Source organism: Rhamphochromis longiceps, linkage group LG3 (assembly GCF_057381845.1).
Source record: "Rhamphochromis longiceps isolate RC_006_pf linkage group LG3, R_longiceps_female_GT1.1, whole genome shotgun sequence".
NCBI classification, from domain to species: domain Eukaryota; kingdom Metazoa; phylum Chordata; class Actinopteri; order Cichliformes; family Cichlidae; genus Rhamphochromis; species Rhamphochromis longiceps.
Window position 1 is genome coordinate 34,561,032 of NC_140559.1, and position 22,776 is coordinate 34,583,807.

At 41.8% G+C, this 22,776-nt stretch overlaps 1 protein-coding gene across 5 annotated transcripts in view; it reads right to left on the reverse strand.

Annotated features, from left to right (window-relative positions):
* The window catches only part of col4a6 (collagen, type IV, alpha 6), a 155,035-nt gene that overhangs the window by 19,901 nt on the left and 112,358 nt on the right, over positions 1 to 22,776 (reverse strand). For 3 of the 5 annotated variants that reach the window (XM_085395369.1, XM_085395393.1, XM_085395360.1), the window contains 21 exons: positions 18,560 to 18,694; positions 17,479 to 17,523; positions 17,118 to 17,237; positions 16,941 to 16,997; positions 15,666 to 15,710; positions 15,420 to 15,482; positions 14,429 to 14,464; positions 14,260 to 14,301; positions 9,306 to 9,398; positions 7,156 to 7,209; positions 6,980 to 7,042; positions 6,790 to 6,834; positions 6,154 to 6,207; positions 5,225 to 5,291; positions 5,034 to 5,144; positions 4,806 to 4,946; positions 3,450 to 3,545; positions 3,028 to 3,185; positions 2,691 to 2,873; positions 1,883 to 2,066; positions 737 to 781 (listed from right to left, as the gene is read on the reverse strand). In XM_085395369.1, coding sequence (XP_085251495.1) covers positions 737 to 781; positions 1,883 to 2,066; positions 2,691 to 2,873; positions 3,028 to 3,185; positions 3,450 to 3,545; positions 4,806 to 4,946; positions 5,034 to 5,144; positions 5,225 to 5,291; positions 6,154 to 6,207; positions 6,790 to 6,834; positions 6,980 to 7,042; positions 7,156 to 7,209; positions 9,306 to 9,398; positions 14,260 to 14,301; positions 14,429 to 14,464; positions 15,420 to 15,482; positions 15,666 to 15,710; positions 16,941 to 16,997; positions 17,118 to 17,237; positions 17,479 to 17,523; positions 18,560 to 18,694 — 1,837 coding nt within the window. Of the gene's footprint in view, positions 1 to 736; positions 782 to 1,882; positions 2,067 to 2,690; positions 2,874 to 3,027; positions 3,186 to 3,449; positions 3,546 to 4,805; positions 4,947 to 5,033; positions 5,145 to 5,224; positions 5,292 to 6,153; positions 6,208 to 6,789; positions 6,835 to 6,979; positions 7,043 to 7,155; positions 7,210 to 9,305; positions 9,399 to 10,602; positions 10,693 to 14,259; positions 14,302 to 14,428; positions 14,465 to 15,419; positions 15,483 to 15,665; positions 15,711 to 16,940; positions 16,998 to 17,117; positions 17,238 to 17,478; positions 17,524 to 18,559; positions 18,695 to 22,776 lie in introns of all 5 variants that reach the window. The other 2 variants (XM_085395378.1, XM_085395387.1) reach the window with 2 other exon arrangements.

Here is a 22,776-nt window from a genome sequence, read left to right on the forward strand (position 1 = left end):
GGGTCTACTAATATTACAAGGGCAGAATGATAAAAAGGATAAACATGGGCTATTTAGGAAAATGCAGAACCTGGCAACCCAAAGCTAATGAATGGCTTACATCCAGGCTATCACATCATTAACCCTCTGAGATCTAAGTCATCATCTGTGCCAAACCTAAGCTTAACTATAACCCCAAGCAATCAGAATCATTCTTTCTTTTTATGCCCAAATCTTGGCAATTAGGGAACGAAGACAACAACTTTTGTTTAACCAGATTATAGGCTTAGGTTTGGATTATGATCACAAGTTATTTTGTCTCCCTAAATATACTGAGTAATTTTTCCCTTTTCTATCTTCGAGGTCCTACAGGCTTGACTAAAGCAAAACCCATGGTTATATTTTTAATGGTCATCATTGATACCATGTCTTCTTTTCTCTCTGTTTTAGTTTCATGAATTATGACATTTACAGTTCTTTACACACTATTGCAATAACTTTGGACCCAACTGTTTGTGGGAGGTTTACTGGCCTAAAAAGTTTCTCTAGTTTCTGAAAGTCATATAATTGAAGCATCATTCATTGAATGTGGAATGCTCGTTTTTTGAAACCCATCAGACAGACCAAACAGGTTGCTTCCATTGTAAACAGCAGCAGCATAGTCATCCACCAGCTGCTCGTCTGCCTGCAACTAACTCTAGAGGTTCTGTCAAAGGCTCACTAGCCTGGCTGGTGGATAAAAGAATCAGTTACCCACCCTGTCCCTCCTCGGCGTCATTAAGCCCTTCACAGATGCTTTCACCTGGATAGATACACATGCACAAAGGAGGTCAGAGAGACGAGGGGATGGATGGATGGGGGAGATAAAGACAGGTAGAGAGAGAGGGAGAGGCAGAAGGTGGCAGCATACAAAGCCACTTAGGTTGATTTGCATGCCCCAATAAAGCCATTGAGTTGGGTTTTCATCACAACAGGTATCAGCAAATCAGCAATAAGTTCATTCAGTTCAGGCAAAAACAGATTATTGCCGTCAACATGAGAGGAGAGAGAGGAAGGAGGGGCATCTGTGCGCCAGCGATGCATCCAAACACTTCGTTCTCTCTTAACTCCTGCCAGCGACAATAACCTTCATATTAAAAGCAAAAATTAATCAGTCGTCATGGTATGAAAGCACACATTCATACTAAAGATGAGTGGCCAGCTGCTGCCGAAAGGCTTGTGTCATTTAGTCTCAGGAAGATGCGGGCGTCTGCTGCTGCCATCATTTTATATTCATTGTGGCTGTAGCAAAAAACTGAAAAGTGTAGCTAGAAGCTGACTGTTGATAAGCTAAAAAAAAAAAAAAGATTTGCAAAGGAAAAAACACACATAAACTATGTTTTGGTTTGGTTATGTCAATTTAGTTTAGCAGCAGATTTTTGGGTAAAAAGCCAGACATGGCAAACATCAAACTTCTCACCTGTTCTGAGACTAAACAAGCACAGTCGTTTTAGCTTAATCAGCAAATACATCATCATCATTAAGCATCAATCATTCCATTAAGGAAGCAGTTTATAGATTGTTGGCTGCAGGTGAAGTGTGTAAGTACATTAATGGAGACCGTTAATCATTTTGTTAATCGTTTGCTGCTGCAGCCGAGGAAACACGGAGAGCAGGAAGCTGCTTTGGAAGAGGAAATCTAACAAGAGCCACAAGCTCTGTCCAAGTCCTGGACAGGCTGCCTCACAGAGGTCTTATAATGATCTAGCATGTGAGGACAATAACTGTTGTGTGCTGAGGATGGACAGTGATGGGATGAGGTGGTGTGGATATCGCCCTGTGGAAGAAGACTGTATGACACACATTCACATATTTTCTGTCATTCTCTGTCTCACGGACACACACTCAAAACACCATTATTTACCTTTCTCTCCAGGTGAACCCGGTATACCTGGAGAACCAGGTATACCGGGTTCTCCAGGGTCTCCACGCAAGCCGGGTGCTCCATCATAGCCAATGCCCGGCTCACCAGGGCCTCCAGGACGTCCCTTAGAACCTGGAAACCCTTGAAATCCTTTTTCTCCCCTTGAGCCGATGCCTGCATCACCCTAGAGAGGAGAGGAGAGAAGAGGAAAGGAAAGGAAAGAAGGCAAAGGAAAGGAAAGAAAAGAAAAGAAAAGAAAAGAAAGAAGGGTGAGAAATGGAAGAGGGAATGGAAAATAAGGAAACAGGAAAGAGGATAGGCCATTAAAGGAAAGAGAAAACCAAGAAGAAGGAGAAAAGGAAAGTTAGAGGAAATATAAGAAAAAGAAAGTAAAGAAAGCAAAAAAGGGAAAGCAAAGAAGGTGAGTGGTAGAAAATATGAGTAAAACAAAAGAAGGATAATGAAAAGGTGGGAGAGAGAACAGAAGACAAAAGAAAATAAAAGGAAGGAAAAGAGAAAAAGGAAGGAAAGAGATGATAATATACAAAATAAAAGGGGAAGAACAGAAAGGCACAGAAATTATACAGGAGAAGAAATGAAATAAGGGAATGAGATGAAAAGACAGCAAAGAAGCGAGAGACGAAAAACAAAAGAAGAAGAAAGGGGAAAACACGAAATGAAAGGACAGAAAATATATGAGAGGAAAGAGGAAACAATGATCGTCATTTGGACGTCTTTTTAAAAACGTATTAAATGAAAATCTTTCTGAAGATGAACTAATATGTAAACTGTGTTTCGAAGGACTCACTGGGGGTCCAGGAAATCCAGGGAAGCCAGGCAGCCCGTCTCTTCCAGGATTTCCTGTTTCACCTGTAGGTCCTCTGGGTCCAGGATCTCCTATGACTCCCTTCAACCCCAGATTTAGGGTGGGGTAATATGGAGCCCCCTTCTCTCCCTTACGCCCGGGGAAGCCCCGCTGACCAGGAGGACCCTGCAAAGTTACAGAAATGTGAAACTTCAGAAACTGGTATGCATGCATTTAAATTACTTATCATTATGATTAATACGATGATGATGATGATGATGATGATGATTATTATTAATAATTCCCATTCAAGTCATATCAAGGGCAGAGTTTTGCTTACACTAGGTCCTGGACGACCACTGAAGCCTAGTGAACCGGGGTCTCCAAGAAAACCCTTCACCCCAGGCAGGCCAGGACTGCCATTGGTTCCTGGACGTCCAGGTGGTCCATCTAACCCCGAGAAGTCTCCTCCAGAACATCTGCAGTCACCAGGGTCGCCTGCGGGACGGCGGGATTAAGAATTGTAGATTGTCGCACTTTTTCTTCCATTTCCAGTTGTGTTTTAGTTTCCTTGGATACCAATGCTTCGTATTTGTATTTTGCTGCTTGCTTTTCATTTATTACTGTGTGGGTAAACTCCTCACTCACCTCTTCACTTCTCGACAACAATTTTGACTCATTTTGAAATACGCGATGATTTAAATATATTTTTTGCGAGAAACAAATCATTTCATTTCATGAAGTCTGCATATCTGCGTGTACCTCTAAACCCTTTGGCACCAATGTTTCCTGGAAATCCTGTGGGACCAGGCGGCCCGGGGCCTCCAGGGGGAGCAGTTGGTAGACCTTCAGAGTCACCTGCACAAACACACACGCAAAGCTACACCCATTAGAGGTTACACTGACTGCAAAGTAGTTTTAAAAGTCACAAATTGTTACTTTAAGATTTTACACAAACACTTTATACTTGTTTAAGTTTCTTGATCTGATTTATTGCTTCTGCTTTTGAAACCAAGCTTTCAATAACCGGAAAAGGAATTACTCAAGCCAGCAGAGCGGAAGTGCGGCTCGAAGCCACAGTTTAAAATCAGGTTAGTTTGCTTTGTTTGGTTTCCAGATTCGACAAAAGATTTAAGCTACTGTTGCAAGATGAGAGGCTTATTTTTTGCCATCTTAAAATGTAAAACAACATGAACCCCTTCAGTGATTTTACATCGACCGTCATGGTTAAGAGCTACTCACCAGAAGCAGCATGCACAGCCTGTTGCAGTTCGGAGCCTTACCCCGGCAAAGAAAATACCCAAACACAGTCATCTTCCATGCCAGTGAAATCATCTTTTGTTTTTCCAATGATTTCCTTCCAGTATGTTACACAGACTGTTTCTTCCTGTGTTTCCATGTGTGTGTTTTACAAATAAACAGTCATTAAAGAAATCTTTTGCTAGCAAGCGTTAATGTCCACATGAGATCTGTGAATTACGTTCACAGCAGGCGACACCTTGTCACCAGAGATGAGAGAAGCAGCTTGGATCAGTAGAGAGAGCCTCTCATATCCAAGACTGAAGCTGGCTACACTCTATACTAACAACCGCTCCCTCCACAGCACAGAAGTGATCAAATAAAGCATTGTGGCAGCTAGATGCTGGCTGTGAAAGTTGAGTCTGTGGTTTTGAATTTCACTTTGGCAGCATGATTGTTGCTGGCGAGTTTCAAAGAAATATGGCTGCCTTTGGGATACCTGTAGGACTGACCTGTATCAGGATAGATGTAGCAGGGCTCAGCGTTTGTGCCTTGAAGGACAGCAAAGTCAGTCAGCTGTTATATTTGAAAGTGTTTCTATGTCTTGTCTTTCACTTCTACCGAGTAGTTGAATTTTATTGTGTTTAAAATGTAAAAACCTATTTTTTATATACTGAAAAATATTTTGCTTCAATCCCCGTAACCCCAACAGTAACAGAAACTGAGCACAAGTTACACAACAGTCAAAGCTCAAACATGTATAAGAAAATTAGGAGGAAATAAAAATAAAGCTGTACTTTCAAATATTCGGTTTCTACTTCTGCTTGCCTGAGAGGGAAGGACCACAGAGCTTTATCTGCTGTTTTTGTGTAAATGTACCTGGAGGGCCTTGAGGTCCAGGAAGGCCACTGGGACCTGGGGGCCCAGGGAGTCCTGGGAAACCTTCAAAACCAGTGGGCCGTAAGCCGGGGTCACCCACTTCTCCTTTTACACCTTTGGGCCCAGGAGGACCTCGAAGACCTGTGTGCACAGACAGCTTCTGTTGTCTAAAGATCATTACTGATGGTGGTTAATCCTCCGTGATCAGTGTGAATTTGTGTGTATTACCTGGACCAAAACGATCAGGTCCTGGTTGGCCGGGAGGTCCTGGAAAGCCTTGAGGTCCCTGGTCACCCCGGGGTCCTGGAAAGCCACGTAAACCCGAGTCCCCTGGAGGTCCTGCAACCAATCACAGAAGAGGTGGTTAAAGGGCCGGTGGTTCACAGGAACACATGTGTAAAAAAACCTCAAGGTGTTACCTTGAATAGCATAACCCCCATTAACAAAAGAGCTAGGTCCTGGGGGTCCGGGGTCTCCCTGGTCTCCCTACAAGATGTACCCAAAAAACAGGTTAGAGCAGAAATATTGATGGTATCATCTCTCTAAACCAACATATAGATAAGTAACCATTTTCAGTTAGCTAACCATAAAACCCAGAGGGTGTATCTGAAAATGTGTCATTGTGGCAGAGTGATATTAACATTTTGTGCTTTCAGTGATGCTCGTTTGCTCTTCTGGCTGTAATGAGCGGTTGTTGAGTTACTGCCTTCTTCTCAGCTCAGAGTAGTCAAGCCGCTCTCCTTTGATATTAACAAGGCATCTTCACCCACCTTGCTTCCTCATTCTTTGCTCTGTTTGAACCTCAGCAGGTCATCTTGACCATGTCAACATGTCCAAATACGACTGCTGCCATATTATCAGCTGATTAGATATATGTTACCAAGAAGTCAAAAGGGTTTAATGAAATGTCCTGTAACTGCTAAGCTAGGATAGTGTCTATAAATGAAGATCCGTGATTAGGCAATTTAATTATTGTTAATGTTTTATATTAAAAAATATCCGCTTTTACAAGTCGTCATTACCTCTGTAACAAGAGTAGTATATGTGACAGATAGAGCAATAAAAATTGCTACCATCAGTGTGAGCACAGTAGCCCCATCTGCTGGTGAAATAGCAGAGAAGCTTTATACAAACTTTGCCCTTTCAGCTGCTGCCTTTATGCCTACGGCGTGTGGATCTGATATATTGTGGTGTTATAAATTCACAGGTTCACTACAAATGATATAAAAGTTCTTTTTAGTAAGAAATGTTGATGTCTCTTTATAATAATTAGGATATAGGAAAACACAGCTGTAAGAAAATACCCGACTTGTACCATACATCTGCTTTAGAGGAACAGTGATTCTACCTTGAATCCTGGGTAGCCCGATGAGCCTGGGGTGCCTGGACGTCCTTTGGGTCCCTGGGTGGAAGAAGAAAAATTAATCTAAATTGAACATACTGTACAGGTTTAAAGACTAATGGCTATCATGCCGTGCAGCAGGGGTGTCTGTGTTGACAATAATATATATATTTTGTCATGAGTTAGGAAATAAGAGGATGCAGTAACTCCTGAGTTTCCTATAGATATTATGAGGTTATCTGAAGTGTACTTCGAAGTATGTACTGTATTTTTTCTTGGTTTTTGTGGGACTTTTTGGTTGTGAATGCACATGAATATGATTCTTAACATGGAGTAAGGGCAACAAATGTGTTGCTCTTTTTTTCTATGATTTAAGACCATCAACTACATTTTTACATGAAACCCCAATTCACTAAATAAAGGTAAAATTATATTTGATCCATATAGTAGATCCATCTACTACAACAGTAGATGGATCTCCTCTTCTATGTAGGAAAGACCATGTGTCTAATATAAGAGGATAACTGTGGGGATGAAGGCAAAGAAACAATTACTTTCACCTGTAAGCCAGCTGAGTATTTTCTGTGGCTCATAATTAATGTGAGAACTATTACTCTGTGCTTACAGTCTTACAAACCCTACCTGCAGTCCTGGAACACCGGGCGGTCCGTTAAACCCTGGAGCCCCCTGCTTGGCGAAAACACAAACAACACCCACCACAGAAGAAGAGGAAATGGTGAGGTTCCCCTCACAAAGGGAAATAAGGAAGGAATTTCAAACAGTAATGTCACTAAATGCACTTTAACTGAAGCCAAAAAGCACAGAGTCTTACTCTGCTCCCGGGGTATCCAGGAATGCCCTTTTCTCCATATTCTCCAGGATAGCCAAAGGGTCCCTGTGATTAAGCGACAAAAAGGAAGGTCTCCTGAATCACAATTTCTCCTAAAATGCATCTTGCATGGTGGGCATGAAATAAAAAATAAACAAGCAAACTGTTTGAATACTTACAGGTAGGCCGGGTATTCCAGGGTATCCTTTAGTTCCCTTTGGACCGGGGTCACCCTTTGAGAGAGGCAACGAGAGAGCAAAGTAAACAACAGCAAAAAATCCATCCTTGTTACGCACTCCATCCCCATTTGTTTTTCATTCATTGCCTTTAATAAATCATGGATCCTGTTCACGTATGGTTTCTTCTTTGCGCGGTAGAGCTTTAACTGGCATTTTGTGGATGAATTTGTAGAAGTGTTCCTGAGCCCATGGAATGATTTCCATGAGTGAATCATTCCTGTTTTTAATGCCGCGCCGTCTGAGCACCCAGAGATCACAGACAACCAATAGGAATCTTTGGATTCCCCCAGATTCTCCAAATCTTTTGATATTATGCGCTGTAGATGACGACATATTTTAAGTATTAATAATTTGATATTGAAGCACATTATTCTGAAATTATTCGACAATTTGCAAATTGTTGAACCTCTGCCCTGCATTACTTCTGAGAGGCTCTTTTTATATCCAGTCATGTGACTCACCTTTGGCCAGTTAACCATTTTTCTTAACATTACGCATTTTCTCAGCTATTCATAAAATATTTGCAAATCATTGCATTCAGTTCTTATCTAGAGCACATTTAAAGCGTCACAATTTGGGGGATAAGTGGGTTTTGTATTTAATTGTGCTAAAATCAGGATCGTCTGCGACAGTCATAGTTTGCTGGACAGTCAAGTAGACGTACTCCTCTTGTTGAAATGCATGCAGCACTGTTGTGCCTCAAGTCTGTTGCATGTAATTTAATAACAGTGACTGTTAGTGCCTCCCTAATTTACAGTTTTGATGAAGTGGAATTAAAGACGTCATTTTTCCACATCTTTTCCTTCCATTTGTCTCTTATTCACGTAGCCTGAGGTTTATTATTTGACCTTCCAGCTGTGAAACCTTTACTGACTCAGGCATGCAAAAGGTCTTATAAAAGTCTGGAGATCACTGAGGTCTCGGAGCAAGAGCTACCAAAAGAAAGGGTTGTCATTATCGTGACGTTTGTGGCGTTTTTCCATCGCTGTGCGGCTGATCTGATTTAATCCTGCTTCAGTCTGATAAAAACAACACCTTGCTAAGAAAACGGTCTCATGCAGCTCGTCATTTAACAGCTTAATGTGGCTGCTGCTGTCTGCTTAGACCCTAAAGCACTAACATGGGGTGATTTCACCCACGCGGTGAGTAAATATCACTCAGTGGTATTTCCCAGGGGAATTCATATGCTCAAAAGGTATATGGTCAGCTGGTCACCTTCACCCTTCCAATTTTTTGTTCTTGTTGTTCATCTATCCTACTGTTTTCAGTGATGCAGGGAGTCTGTCACCTCCCTGGAAAAGGATCACATTTCCCAGGAAAAAGTTTCCATTTTTCTTTTATTTTTGTAGATTTTTTTCTCTTTGATACCTTTTTTTGTAGAGGGGAAATAAAAGAAGAGTCCTTTTTGCCGTGCATTTTTCTACTTTAATACGTTTTGGGAAGCATGTTTTAACTGATTTATTATATCAGGGGAAATGTTCCCTGACATTAGCGATAGCGTTACAAAACTAGATGTTAGTGTTGTGAATGCGTTCAATATAAAGCTGCAGCATTAGCATAGTGTTGGTTTTTAACTTTCTGAGTGGCCATAGGCTCAGAAACTATTCTGCTCGCCTCTACAAACAGAAGGTAGATGCATTCGCACAAAGTCTTGGTAAAGGACAGGAAGCTTTTTGCTTGTGTTTATATTGATCAGCCACGCTGGAGCGTGCTTTGGTTGCATGAAGCAAAAACAATATGTGTTGGGCAAATAGAGAGCTTGCTTTTCAAGAAATCTGCTAGATGACCATCGCTGTCATGTGGCAATAATTAAAAATCTACTTTTCCCAGTGACACATGGACATAACAGGAAGTCTTGGTTTGGATGTGTCGGTTACACCAAAGAAAAATGTCCATTTCTCTCATTCATAAAGCAGTGAACCTGGGAGAAAAGTATGTAAGTAAGTGAAGCATACAAGTTTACCAACACATGATGGTGTCGATCACTTTCAGGCTGTTGCCACCATTAAAATGACTTTTTTATGTTTGAAACTGATTTTTTTGTGACAGTGAAATAAAACGCTAATTATGACTCGTGTTTCCCAACAAACCTGCATTCCTTTGTCTCCTTTGGGAAAACCCACAAACTCCACAACGCCATTGATCATTGGCTGGCCGGGGTCACCAGGCAAGCCCATGTCGCCCTGGATGCGGTGACCAAGGAAGAAAGAGCTGTTTACGCTGACGAAGCGCGGGAAAAAACAACCCCAGCTTTTGGAACGTTTAGGGGAAGAGAGGGCAGACTGTGGACTGGAGGATGGACGGCATGAGGCCGCGCAGGAAGCGGCTGAAGAGAGCACAGGCCGAGGAGAGGAGCGAGGAGCTTTATGGATGAGGATGAAGAGAGGCTGGTGTTTGTTGTTTCTTTACAACTTTAATCCTACTTACAGAAACTTTGAAGGAGGTTCAGACAGTAATAGTCAGATTCAATTTTAATTTTTTTTAACTAATTATAAACAGATTTGATTTCTTTTGGCAGATCTCCTCATGTTTCCAAAATTGTCTGTACTCAAGATGTGTCAGTCTGTGTCATGTGTTTGAAAGCTACCAAAAAATTTAGGATCAATAGTTTGAACTTGAAAGCTCAGACATGCTGAGTTTATAACAGTTTATAAAAGTTTATAACAGAAACTTTTCACTAGGGTCCACTTTGCCGTCTTCACTAGACTGCAGTTTAATGCATAAACGTTATAAGCCTCAAACACATTGCACAATGACAACACATCCCAAGGAAGAAAAACTATTTTATCCAAACACCTTTCACAATAAAAGCTTCCTGGTTTTGGTGCAGAGCAATTTTTACTGAACCTAAACTCAGTGGTTTTCCAGCAGTTAATGATTCAGCACCTTTAATGCCATAGTTTGTCTCTCACACTCACAGTCTGCAGCATCTGTGTTGCTTTCATTACTTTTATTACAGCTGTAAAACAAATATGGGATAAATACTGTATTTCTTAAATGATCTTAATAAAAAAAATCAGGTTGGCTGAAAAATGTAAATGATTTTTTCTCCAAATTCTGATTAAAGATGCACGACTGCTGCTCTCTGTGAGTCTGGACAGTGATGACCGACCTCTCCTCCACCTCTCCCCGTGTCTCCTCACGTCCTCCCTCGGCTCCTTGTTTCCTCCCTCCAGCACGTCCTCCTCTCTGAGGTTTGTAAGGTTTGCTGCAATCACTGCTCCTCTTCTTTATTAGACCTTTGGCCTGCCTACTGCTGCATCGTTGCACTTCTTTCTTTTGGTTACTTTCTGCAGTGAAACCCCCACCACATCCTTGCGTGTGTTTTTGTGTGTCTGTTGTGTTAGCTCAAAAACCTTCGCTCCTTCCCTTCCTTTGCTGTGTTACCTTATCTCCTTTGTAGATAGTGAGTGTTTTTGGGCCGCTTAGCGACGTGTCGCCGGGACTACCCCTGGGTCCGGGAAGACCCACGTCACCCTAGAGTCCGAAATACACACGAAACACACTGTTAGCCAATCAGGAGACGCAAAGAGCAGAGGAGGGGAATGAAGGAAGGAAGGAGAGAAGGGGAGAGGAAAAGGAGAGAATGGGAGGATTATTTTACTGAAGCAAAGGTGAGAAAATAGCATCAGCACCTTGAAAAATCACATTAAATTATATTCACTGAACAGAGCAGATCTGGACTCTCAGTACAGTGTGAAGCAGAGTAGCATCAGATGCAACTAATGTTAATCAAAGTTAATCTAACCTGCTGTTATGCATATAAATGTGCACACAGTCGATAAGGGACATCAGTCCTTATATTGAAAGTAGATCTTTTTAAAGCTTCTTTAGGCGAGAAGGTGACACCTGCACAATCTGTACGCTGTACAACATGAGGTGTATCACTCCTCTGGTTTTCCACCTGGAGACAGCGTTTACACTACAGTCTGCCTTTGGTGGCAGCTGTGACATTTAGCTGTCGCCTCATTGCGCTGACACACAAAATAATTGTCTAATTTTATCCATTCTGGACTTTCACAATGAAAACCTTAACGTCTTCAGCTCGACCTCCTGTTCTTTTGTCTTCGAACCATACACCATTTCAGGTCTCACTAACATATTTTAAATCTTCTCTTTCCCACTTGCGGTTATCCTTCTGTCACAAATCACCTCTGACACTCGGCTCCACCCACTCCCACTTGACTGCACTCTCTTTTCTACCTCTCTTGTGCACTGCTCCTTGATTGAATGCTTGACCTCAGGTACCTTGACCACCTTTGCTTCTTGCATGTTCACCTTTCCACCTGTCTCCCTCTTATTCACAGACATGTATTCTGTCCTGCTTATACTGACTTGCCCTTTTCTCCCCAGAGCAGACCTCCACCTGCTCCCAACTCTCACTGCAGATCACAGTGTCATCTGCAAACATTGTAGTCCGCAGAAACTGCTGCCTTACAGTTGGACTCTTTTCTGTCATATAAATTTACTGCATTTTAGAAAAAGAAAAAGGAGGCAAAAAAAGAGGGTAAAATATAAATATAAGGCTCAAAAACAGATTAGAGAAGGTAAAGGAATAATAGCCGTGATAGATAAAAAAGAAGAAAGCTTAGTGACACTTTATATATTATAGTCAGTGTATAAAAATTCAAGGCCAGAATTAAAGAGAAATACACATGCTGCACATTTGTTTACTGAAAAAAGGTGTAATTCAATCCTAAAAGTGCATTTCACCAGGCTGGAGAAGATCCAGCTGTTTCCACATTCACTTCATCCCTGTTTTTATCCTTGCTCAGTCGCTACGGGTTTTGGTTGATCACAGCATGCATGCAGTGTGTGAGGAAGATGAATGTTAGTAGCACCTGTGCCATTTGTTCAATCGGTATGGGCGGGTGTGTGGATTGATGAGCGGGTGGTGAATAAGAAGTCAAGGAGTGGGAGAATGACCTACAAGTCTCAGCAATCATCACCAGAGGCCTGATGTGGTCAAGATGGGTAAATAAAATCATACAGGAAGCAGGAGCGAGTGGTTGCAGCACCCAGTTACAGCCCACAGGTTACAGTCCTCCAGAGTGACAACTCAGAAATTTCAACTGGTAAAAGTCCAGGGTGGGATAGACTCACATAAAGTCAGCTGGGATTAGCTCCAGCCCACTCGCAAATCTGAACTGGAGAGGTGTTTTTAAAACTGGATGGATGGGACGAATTTTGGGTGAATTATGGTGAGAAATCTCTGAGCTGTCATTCAACAATAAAGAAATCAGTCCGTGAAGCCACTGGACATCGGACAAACTCCCCGATCTAAAGAAAAGAAAAGAAATTGCCAAAATAATTGAACTTGGAGTTGAGCTGGTCAGGATTAAGCTGAGCGATCTGTCTCAGGGAGTCTGCGTTTGTCTCAGCGGCAGCACGGATCACATGAAGAACAAACCAGACCGAAACAAGCAGAGGCTCATGTGATTGTTTTTATCATTCAGGAAACAGATGCAAAAATCAGTCCAACACATGTGTCAAGAAGAGGATGGAGAGAGGAGGAAGGTGGAGGGATGCAGGAACGGGTGGGGTTAAAAGGAGAAGGAGGGAGGGATGCAATGGACGGAAGAAGAGCAGGCTGTGCCACCACCAAAATGTTAACATGCACGGCATTAAATCAATGAACTTTAGTGTCATTCGAGCCGACACACACACACACACACGCACACACACACACACACACACACACACACACACACACACACACACACACACACACACACACACACACACACACACACAGCTGGAGCACTTAAAGCCTGCTGTTGTCATTAGTGGTTGTAGAGCAGTGATTGCCAAAGTGTCAGTTGGGGCCCCCTGGTGGACTTTGCAGGTACTGCAGGCATGCCACAGTAACACTGTGTACTAATTCTATCATGAATATGAAATTATCACTTATAAACAAAGTGAATTAAAGCAGAATTTTCTGGCTTTAAGGGGGCCACAGCACTTTTCCCTTTGGGAATGGCTGCTTTACAATATAGAATCCATAACATTTTACTACAAAACAACGTGAAACGGTGGTTAAAGAATGTTTTTCACCAACATAATGACTTAAATCTGAGCTCTGCTTTAATAGCAGTTTATTATTAGCATTTGGGTCCCCGTGAGGTTAAAAACAAGTTTTTGCTCCAACAAATAGAAAGATTTTTTCTTTCTTTGGAAAGAAACTGGGGGCAGACATTTATATACATCTTATAGTGATTCTTCCATCAACAAATAAATGTAACTTGGTATAAATTCTAAAAGGAGACAAAGCTATTTCCTGCATGCCCTCACTGCTGATTTCCTGTTTCTCCTTTCTGTGACATGAGACTACATCCTAATCTTAAACACAGACTGTACAGAAAAGATGAGTCACAGGCTTATTTTCCTGCAGTCAAATGTGTTTAGCGAGCAGTGGACGTTTTGCTGACTTGTCAATCACAAGGCTTTCATACCTTAAAGCCCACCCTTCTTTATACTGTGCTGTTAATCTTTTTTTCTTTTCAAATGTTCCCTTTATCCCTCCATCCTCCTCTGTCACACCAAACATCTGCATGCCCACCTTCACTAGAGCCACACATCTTCCCTGAAGTCTTCCTCTTGTCCTCCTGACCGGCAGCTCCATCTTCACTGTTCTTCCCTCCTCTGCACATATCCAAACCATCTCAGCCTTGCCTCTCTTTAACCGTCTTCAAGCTGCTCAGCCTGAGCTGTTCCTCTGATGCACTCATTTCTAACTCTGTCCAATCTGCTCACGCTTCTGTTTTACTCTGAGTAGGAATCTAACTTATAAAACATGCTTTTGCAGATAAAACCATAAAAAATTAACACATAGATAGTTACACTGACTGTGGCAAACTTTAGACGCAGAACACTTTGCTTCCATATTTGTAGCATAAAGGGAGCACAACCATGGTTCCTGTTTGCGGTCTTTTTTACACGTGTGCGATGAATGAATCACTGCCACGAGCAGCATCAGCAGTGCTGCTTGTGTACGTGTGACTTAAATTGATGAATCTGTTGTGAGCTCTGTGGTTTACAGCGTACCTTGTCTCCTTTCTCTCCTTGAGATGCGTCACTACGGCTCCCCTAAAAACAAAAAAGGTTCATATGTACTTCTGGACAACAATGAGAGAATAAGAGAGGCTACCAAAAGGCAGCCATTTGTCTAAATTCAAAGAAATGATATGTCCCTTTAGTGTACCATTATACTTACCATTGGCCCTGGGGGACCGGGAGGACCTGGTGGGCCCTATAAACAGGACAAAGAGTCAGACTAAGCTTAATAAGTTAAAGATAAATAAACCTACATTCTGGCTTTAATGTGACTGGAACTAACTTATCACAGGGTTTGCAGGTTATACCTGTCATGGTCCTGGGTCCCCTGACCCAGCGTTTTTAGTTCCTTGTGATGTTTGTAATATTGTACTTGTGTGAGTTATCTTATGGTTTCTAGTTTCGCTCCCTTGCCCTTCATGTTTCTCTGTGTCCCCTCTGTTCTGTGTAAGTCTGTGTCTGTATGTTTGAGTTCCCCTCTGTGTCTTTCGGTTCTTAGAGTCCTCTGCCTTATGGTTTATGTCTCTGTGTTTCTTAGTTGCTGTCTCCACTGTGTCAAGTTCGCGTCTCTGTGTGATCCTTCCTGTTTTACTTTGAAGTTCCATGTCTTATGTGAATGTGTCCTGCTTTGCTTGTCTCGTCAGTCCTGATTTCTCCCAGCTGTGCCCTCCTTCTGTGTCTCATTCCCTCGTTATCCCTCTGTGTATTTAAGCCCTGTGTTTCTCTTTGTCAGTGTCGTAGTCTCCCTCATGCTGTGTGTGATTCTCCCTGTGGTTCCTGGTATACTTTATGTTTAGCTTTCCCAGTTTAGTTTAGTGCTGTTTTTGTGTTTCACCTTTTGCCAGCATTAAAGCTGTGTTTTTGAGTTTACGTTTTGTCTCCGTGAGTTTGCGTTTGGGTCCTCTCCTGCCTGCCACACAGCCGAATCATGACAATACCACTTTTAAGCTAAAATAATGTGCTACTAATATCTCTAAGTTTTAAACACGCTGTTACATAAAACCTAAATGCCTTCTTGCATAGAACTTTTATGAATGTATGATATTTAATAAAGCAATATTAAAGCAATCGTGTAGATTGCTTTAATATTGGTAAATGTAGATGCAGGGATCGGTCTGAGGAAGAGGAAACAGATAAATGAGTTTACATACTGGGTATCCTTCAGGTCCTTCGGGACCAGGAAAACCGACTGGACCATAAAGACCTTGTAAACCCTGCAGACATAAAACAAATGAAAACAAACCCACGTTACACAGCAGTGCTGTTTTCACTGTGGTGTAACATTATTTTAGACCACACATTGCTAACATCCAGTGCATATTTCACAGAGCTCAGTCGTACTACTACTTGCATTAAATATTTATGCTGTTGGGTGAAATAGTGAAAGAAACTCTTACAGGTGGGCCAGGGGGTCCTGGGTCACCCGAGGGACCCTGTATAGCCTAGATGAGGGCAATAAAGAGAAGAGCAAACAACAAATAAGATGCACCAACACCTCTGCACACATGGCAGAACACGGTCGTCTTCATTTGTGGCAAACATTGGGATTTTTATTCATGGTTATCAGCAGGAGTCAAAGTGGGCTCAATGCCACTCCGGCAGCTTCGGTAAATCAGAACTTAAATCTGTTAGCAGCTTTCAATAAACTGTATCAGGCTGGCAGTCGATCCAGCTGATGCCATCGAGTAACGTCGTCCTGCTGCACGCAAACGTTCTGTCTGTTCACTCATGTCATGTGTTCATGCTGCAAATGTCAATAAAGTTGTGCCACAGTAACCCGTTTCCTTCATATGCTGGGTAATTTGCAGTTCAATGTGTCAAAGAGATCAACAAATATCACCTAAATTAAAAACTCTTTCAGTGCAGGTTTATGTTTGTTTGTTTTTAGGTTGTTGGACTTTTTCCTCAATAAAGATGTTGCTGAACTTGTGGTTGTTAGTTTCAGTTTGTGTTAGAGTTTATTGACAAATTGAGATGCTTAGAAAATGCAAAGAAAACACATACAACAACATTTACTAACCACACATCTGTGTCTCGTTACCTTCCATTACCCTGATTACCCTTTTATGTACAAATAGTGTTGTCATTTCCTCAGGCTCTGTCGTCATCACTCTGTGTTCCTAGCCTCTTTATAAAGTAGCACAGGTTTAATTTACCTCTTTATTTCATGAACTCTGACACGTTTCGTTTACATCTGCCTGCCTGTGACTCGACATTTGGATCGCTTTGATCAACAACCACTCATCAATGACCGCTGGAGGAAATCTGAATTATCAATTGTGGGAGAATTATCTTTGTGAAAATATTAGTAACCTTTGCTTCACTTTTCCACACCTTCAGTTGTCCTACTGACTACTGAAATAAAGTTTATTTAAATAACCAATCAAAACTCAAATATTAAGTGGTTTTACTGCTAGAGAGGACTTCCTTTTCTTTCTAATCCATAGCTTCCCTATATGGAGATTGTGATTGTATGTGTAAGGATGATGGGATGGGGGATTAAGGAGGAAAAGATGCAGGAACTAAAAGATTTGTCCAACCTAATAAAAAATTAGAGTAATGGAAGTGGAAAAGTAAAGTTTTTGCAATATTTTGATACTGCAAACAGCTGAACTGCCTTGGTAAAGAGATCAGCCTGTGAGCAGCATCAGTGTGCATGAGTGTGAGCTTACAGCATTCTCCGAGATGAATACAGGCTCTCCTTTCTGACCCTTGGGCCCACTCAGCCCCTGTTGGAGGCAAACACAACATCAGTATCTCTGTCTCTGTATGTAAATATAATATTCGAAGTATTGCTATACGTGAGATTAAAATATGTGAGGTGAATGAAACAGGATGTCTTTCCGTACAGGAAATCCACTGGTGCCAGGGTATCCCCTCCCAAAGCCGGGATCTCCAGGATCTCCTCTGGTCCCGTTACAGCCGTCCAGTCCCGGTGGTCCTCTGCTGCCCGGCTGACCAGGGTGACCCTGCACAGCGAAGGATAATAAGGACATGATGACAAATTATAATTTGACCTCTCATTAGAATATTTACATTTCCATGATCATTTTTTTCTATATTCCTGCACTTTTTACACAATATGATCTGGAATTTTTAATGTGAAGGACGAGGAAGAGAAAAAAATCTGAAAAAAACTTGATGTTATCTTTAATGACAAGAAACCTCATTAAGGAAATTAATGGATACCGTTTGCATCTGTTTACTTACAGGCACACCATCACTTCCTTGGAATCCAGGCACTCCCATTGGTCCCTGCAAAGATAATAAATACTTTAAATATACAATAACTTTAAATGGAGACACCTTGTGGGAAAAACATGCAACTGCGTGCTTGGTGTAGAAAATCTGAATGTACAATGTTTGCATGAAGCATTATATTTAGCAAACTGCGATATTATTAAAAAAATGTATTTGCTAATTAGTTATACACAGTATGTGCATACATCATGGATCTTTTCATTAGGTACGCCTTGCTGATACTGGACTGGACCATATTTTGCCTTCAGAACAGCTTTAATTCTTCATGGCACAGATTCAATAAGGTGTCGAAAACACTGCTCAGAGATTTTGTTCTCAGATTATTCTGTAAACTCCAGAGATGCTTTTGTGGTCACTGAGATCACATTTCTTACATATTCTGAAGCCCAGTTTGAACATGTCTACATGCCACGTGGAGTTGTGATTAGCTCATTAAATGTTTGCATTAACTTAGATATTTTGTAGTAGATGTATTTTACCCTCTATAGCCAGACCCGATGCTGGCATCAGACAGGTGTCTTGCTAATGTTTTTAAAAACACCTGTAACTCCAGTAACTGCTGAATGTTTTGCTAAATTAAAAGAATTCCAACGGTTCTTGAAAGCAGCGACTCTGCACGTGTCAGGGATATTAGGGTCATTACGGTAATCCTGAGAAGAAGGTTGGTTGAGAGAAGAGAAAGTGAGTGAGTGAGAAGCAGCTCTACAGAAAACAAACATTTGAATGTGGGTTTATTTTACTTTGTTTTTTTTTATTATTTTGTTTTTTCTGCTTTCTGTGATATTCGTTGAGATTTGGATGTGCAGCCCTACCAGGGATTACCATAATGACATCACAGGAAAAGAACAGAAATGATGCTTTCAGGAACTGCTGATATTTTTTGTGCTAATGTTTCCTTTGATCTAAAAGTTTGACCTAAAACCAGCACTCCCATTGGTTTTAATGGGTTAACAAGGTGGCCACTGAGTGAACGAATCACATTTAATGGGAAAAACAAATTACAACCAACGTAAAGATCTGAAGCACCTACTTTGTCTCCCTTTGGACCCGACGGTCCTTTCAGCCCAAGGTGGCCCTTCTCTCCTTTTGGCCCAGAAGGCCCAAGGACCCCACGTGGCCCATCCTGTCCAGACGGTCCAACTTCACCGAGAGTTCCTGGACGACCCTGAGAGCAAAGAGAAGACATGATCACTGTTCACCAAACTGCAAGCAGAAAAACCTAGACTGCACACCCACGGGGAGAGTTAACATGTGAGTGTGGCTCACGTGTAGTCCATGTAATAACACAAGTAGTGATATGTGGTCCTAGTAGAGGCACAGCTACTGTAGGTTCACATTCAGTTAGAGAATACAAAGAAATTACAGTAAAATTAATGAAAAATACATTTTAGTCTTGAAAGAGCCAAAAATTCATGTTGTCTAAATGACTCACACAGCTCACAGGTGCACCGCTCAGTCGTGACCACAGGAGGGCAGCATAAACACAACAAACACTAACAGGTGGCTCTACTTCAGGCAAACGCACACACACTCACACAGCACCCAGAAGTACTGACAGCCTCCCATTAGCTCACATTTTAAGCAGTTTGACTGGATAAGGAGAGGGGAGATGAACAGAGGGAGGAGTGGGCAGAGAGTGGGACAGATGTTTGTGAAGGTTTAACTTCACAGCTAAAAAAAGCTAACAGAGGCCATTTTAAGCCCTTGTTATTGCCGCAGGAAAAAACCCCAACAAAAACATAAATCCAGTACGAAAACAAAATCCATAGTAAGCTTGTCTTATATCATAAACTGAAATAAGAGTGCAGTTTCTACGTGCAAAGAATGCATGTAAAAGAATGCAGCGACATGCAAAGAAATGGGCTCGTAAACTCATTATGAATAAATAATAGATTTAAATTTCCTTGAGAATATAAACTGCGGCACGGTGGTTAGCACTGTTGCCGCACAGCAAGAAGGTCCTGAGTTCAATTCCAACATCAGGCCGGGGTCTTTCTGTGTGGAGTTTGCATATGTGTGGAGGATAGACATCAGTAATAATCTTAGACGAATAATTGTTGCTGCCCATTAATGTGGGAATGGCTATAAGGCAAAAATGCATGTGAACAAACAACCAGCCTTCAGCAGAATGACTTAAAAAGAAAAGAGTCAACATATTGCAATGGTCCAGTCAAAGTCCAGATATGAACTTTGCTGAAATGCTGGTGTGGGACCTTAAGAGAGCTGTGCATAAACAAACGCTTGCAAACCTCAATGGACTGAAGCAACGTTGTAAAGAGGAGTGGGCCAAAATTCCACAACAACAATGTGAGCCACTCATAACATCATGAAGGAAACAAGTGATCCAAATTATTGCTGCTAAACGAGCTAAGCTACTGAATCATAGGGTATACAACGTTTTTCACACTGCTTCTGCAGTTTGGCCTAATTTTTGCTACATAAACAAGAACACAGTGTAACACATTGTGGGCTGTTCTTCACTTCAGGTTGTATTTACTCAATTTTGGACCAGATGTTATTTTATTATGTGTGAAACCTTGGAATTCAAGGTGGGTGTACTTGCCTTCTCGTGTTTAATGGCAACTTTTTCAACTTTAATGACAGTAATTAAATAACTCACATTAATATCAGTGCGTTTTTAATGTGTGGCAGTGAAACACCTGCTAGCAGAATTTTGCTGTAAGTTTACAGGTAAAAACAAATTTACAGGGTTTCCACTTAAACACTGTAAATGTGTTTGTCTTTGTAAAGTGACAGTGATGCCAGACTGGTCTTTGTCACACTGTCTTACCTGAGCTCTCAGCTCTTTTTCCAGCCTCAGGGCAGGCAGGTAGTGCTTAATGACAGGGCTGTGCCAGCCTGCCTGAGTTGTCTGGCCCATAGTTCACACTCACACCTGGTTTCACCCAGGGAAAATATGCAGGGATCCCATAGGAAGCTGCTTTCTTTCACGCCTTTCCTTTCATCCCTCATTCCTCCATCACTCCTTATTGAAACAACTGCTATACATCATTTCTTCTCCCTCTTTCTTTTTGGTTCTCCTTTCCTCTTCACCTTCCACCAACTTCCTACTGCTTAATCTCTGACCTGTCTTCCTCCCAGCTGTCATCACAGTTTAAGCAACATACACCTATAAATGTCTTAGCAGACCTCCAACCACTGGGTTAAGTATCTCTTTGTTTATTTAAAACTCAGCAGGTCATGGGGTCACCTTGTCCAAAGGCTCCACTGTCTTTTTAGTTTCTATTTTCAGGTCATGGGTCACTTTCAAAGCGTCTGTCTGGCCTTACATAAAAGGTGAGAGGTGAAGAGTTGGTTAAGGTGAAAAGACGATCTGGTGTCAGTTAGTGAACAGTGTTTTTTCTGCCTCAACCAAAAAAAAGATGTTTACAAGCTTGTAAAATAACCAACAAATGCTAAAAATGGCTTCAAAACCGAAATCTCTGAAAGTCTGAGCTGTTTATTGTCCCTGACTCTTTGAGGGAGGTTCTGAGGGTTTAAGGCATCTGTGTATTCCCTAACATGGTATGGTTTTAAAAAACTGAGAGAGGAGGGGGAAGAGAAGAGATGAAACAAGAAGGTGGGTGAAACCGCCATAAAAACAGTTACATGTAGTTTTAAATAACATCCAGGCAGTTTAATTTGCCATAAATTTAAAGCTGCTCTAAAATTCACCAGGGGGATTAGAACGAGTCTTTTCAACTCAACTTTATTTATATTGCAAAGTAAAAATCCTACAATAATAGAGGGAAAACCACAACAATTAGAAAACCCCCTATGAGCCAGCAGTTGGTGACGGTTGGAAGGAAAAACTTCCTTTCAGCAGGAAGAAACCTCTGGCAGACCCAGGCTCAGGGAGGGGCATCCATCTGCCGTCACTGGTTAGGGGTGAGGGGACGAAGACAGGAAAATAGACACTCTAATTTAAAAGTAGAGTGGGTGTCCGTCTCCTAAATCCAAACTGGGAGCTGATTCCATAAAAGAGGGGCCTGAAAGTTGAAGGCTCTGTCTCCCATTCTACTTTTAAATATCCTAGGAGCCACAAATAAGCCTCCAGTCTGAGACCAAAGTGCTCTTGTGATCAAGTATGTGACCTTGTATGTGAGGAGCGGGAAATTCAATTCTGGATTCAAAAAAGAACCAATGAGGGGGGAAAACCAATATGGAAGAAATCTACTCTCCCAATCAATGACTGTTCAAACAACTGTCCGGTCTTGCTTCTACAAGGACTTTGGTGCTAGACTGTACAGTGGGTTCAATGAAGGAGAACAGACCTCACAAGATCACAGTTTTATTTATCTTCAAAAACAGCTTCTTGATGCATCTGGAAACAGAGCTCAAAGCTGGAGATGAATCAGCTAGAGCAATGGAAGTAAATTAACAAGCCATCCATGCACTGAGTGTTTCTTCTTTCCTCGCCTTATTTCACTCTCTAAGTGTTTAAACAGCACTCTGCATTTAATTATTAGTTATCTTTAATCTCTGGCTCTCTTCTTGCCTGACTTTGCTGTCTGATTGTTGGGGTCTTCTCTGTTTTACCTCACAAAATAAATCGAGGACTGTTGTTGTGATTTGGAGCTATATAGGTAAGATTGAATTAAGTAGTTAAATGGCCTTTAATTAAGTATATGTCTAGCTCTGCTTTTTGTAGACAAGGAGACAAATTTTATCGTTGATCTTTCCCCCTGCCAGCATCTCCCTGAGTCCCGACACCGTCTCATTTGCCAGTTGGCATCCCTGTTTGTTTTCATGCCATCCCGTCGGGTCTCCGCCCGGCTCTTCCAGACCTTCCATCCTCATCACCTTCCAGCAGACTAGTCAGTTTGTAGGCCCAAATCCCTACCAGCATAATGGGCACAATGGACCCTATTCTGGCCCACTAAGCTCTCTGGACTTGCTGCTCCCATCGAGCATACCTCACTTCCTGATAGAGGAGAGTGCTTGGACAGACAGATTCTAGCCAACATTCGTGTGATAACCAGTGTGTGTGTATGTGTGCTGTTTATGAACACACACGCATGCAAACGCGAACACACGCCCTCGGGCCCTTGGAGGGTTTATCCGCACACATTGTTCTGTGAGCCGGTTGTGCTATGGGGAAGATTTTAGCTGTCACACCGCATGCTCACTTGGGTTTGATGATGGGCTGAAGATGAGGCAAGGGGTGGGCAAATGATAGGTCTTTGGGTGCAAGTTTAATCAGCAAACCAGTCTGATAACCCAATTATGGTTGGAGCCAAATGAATC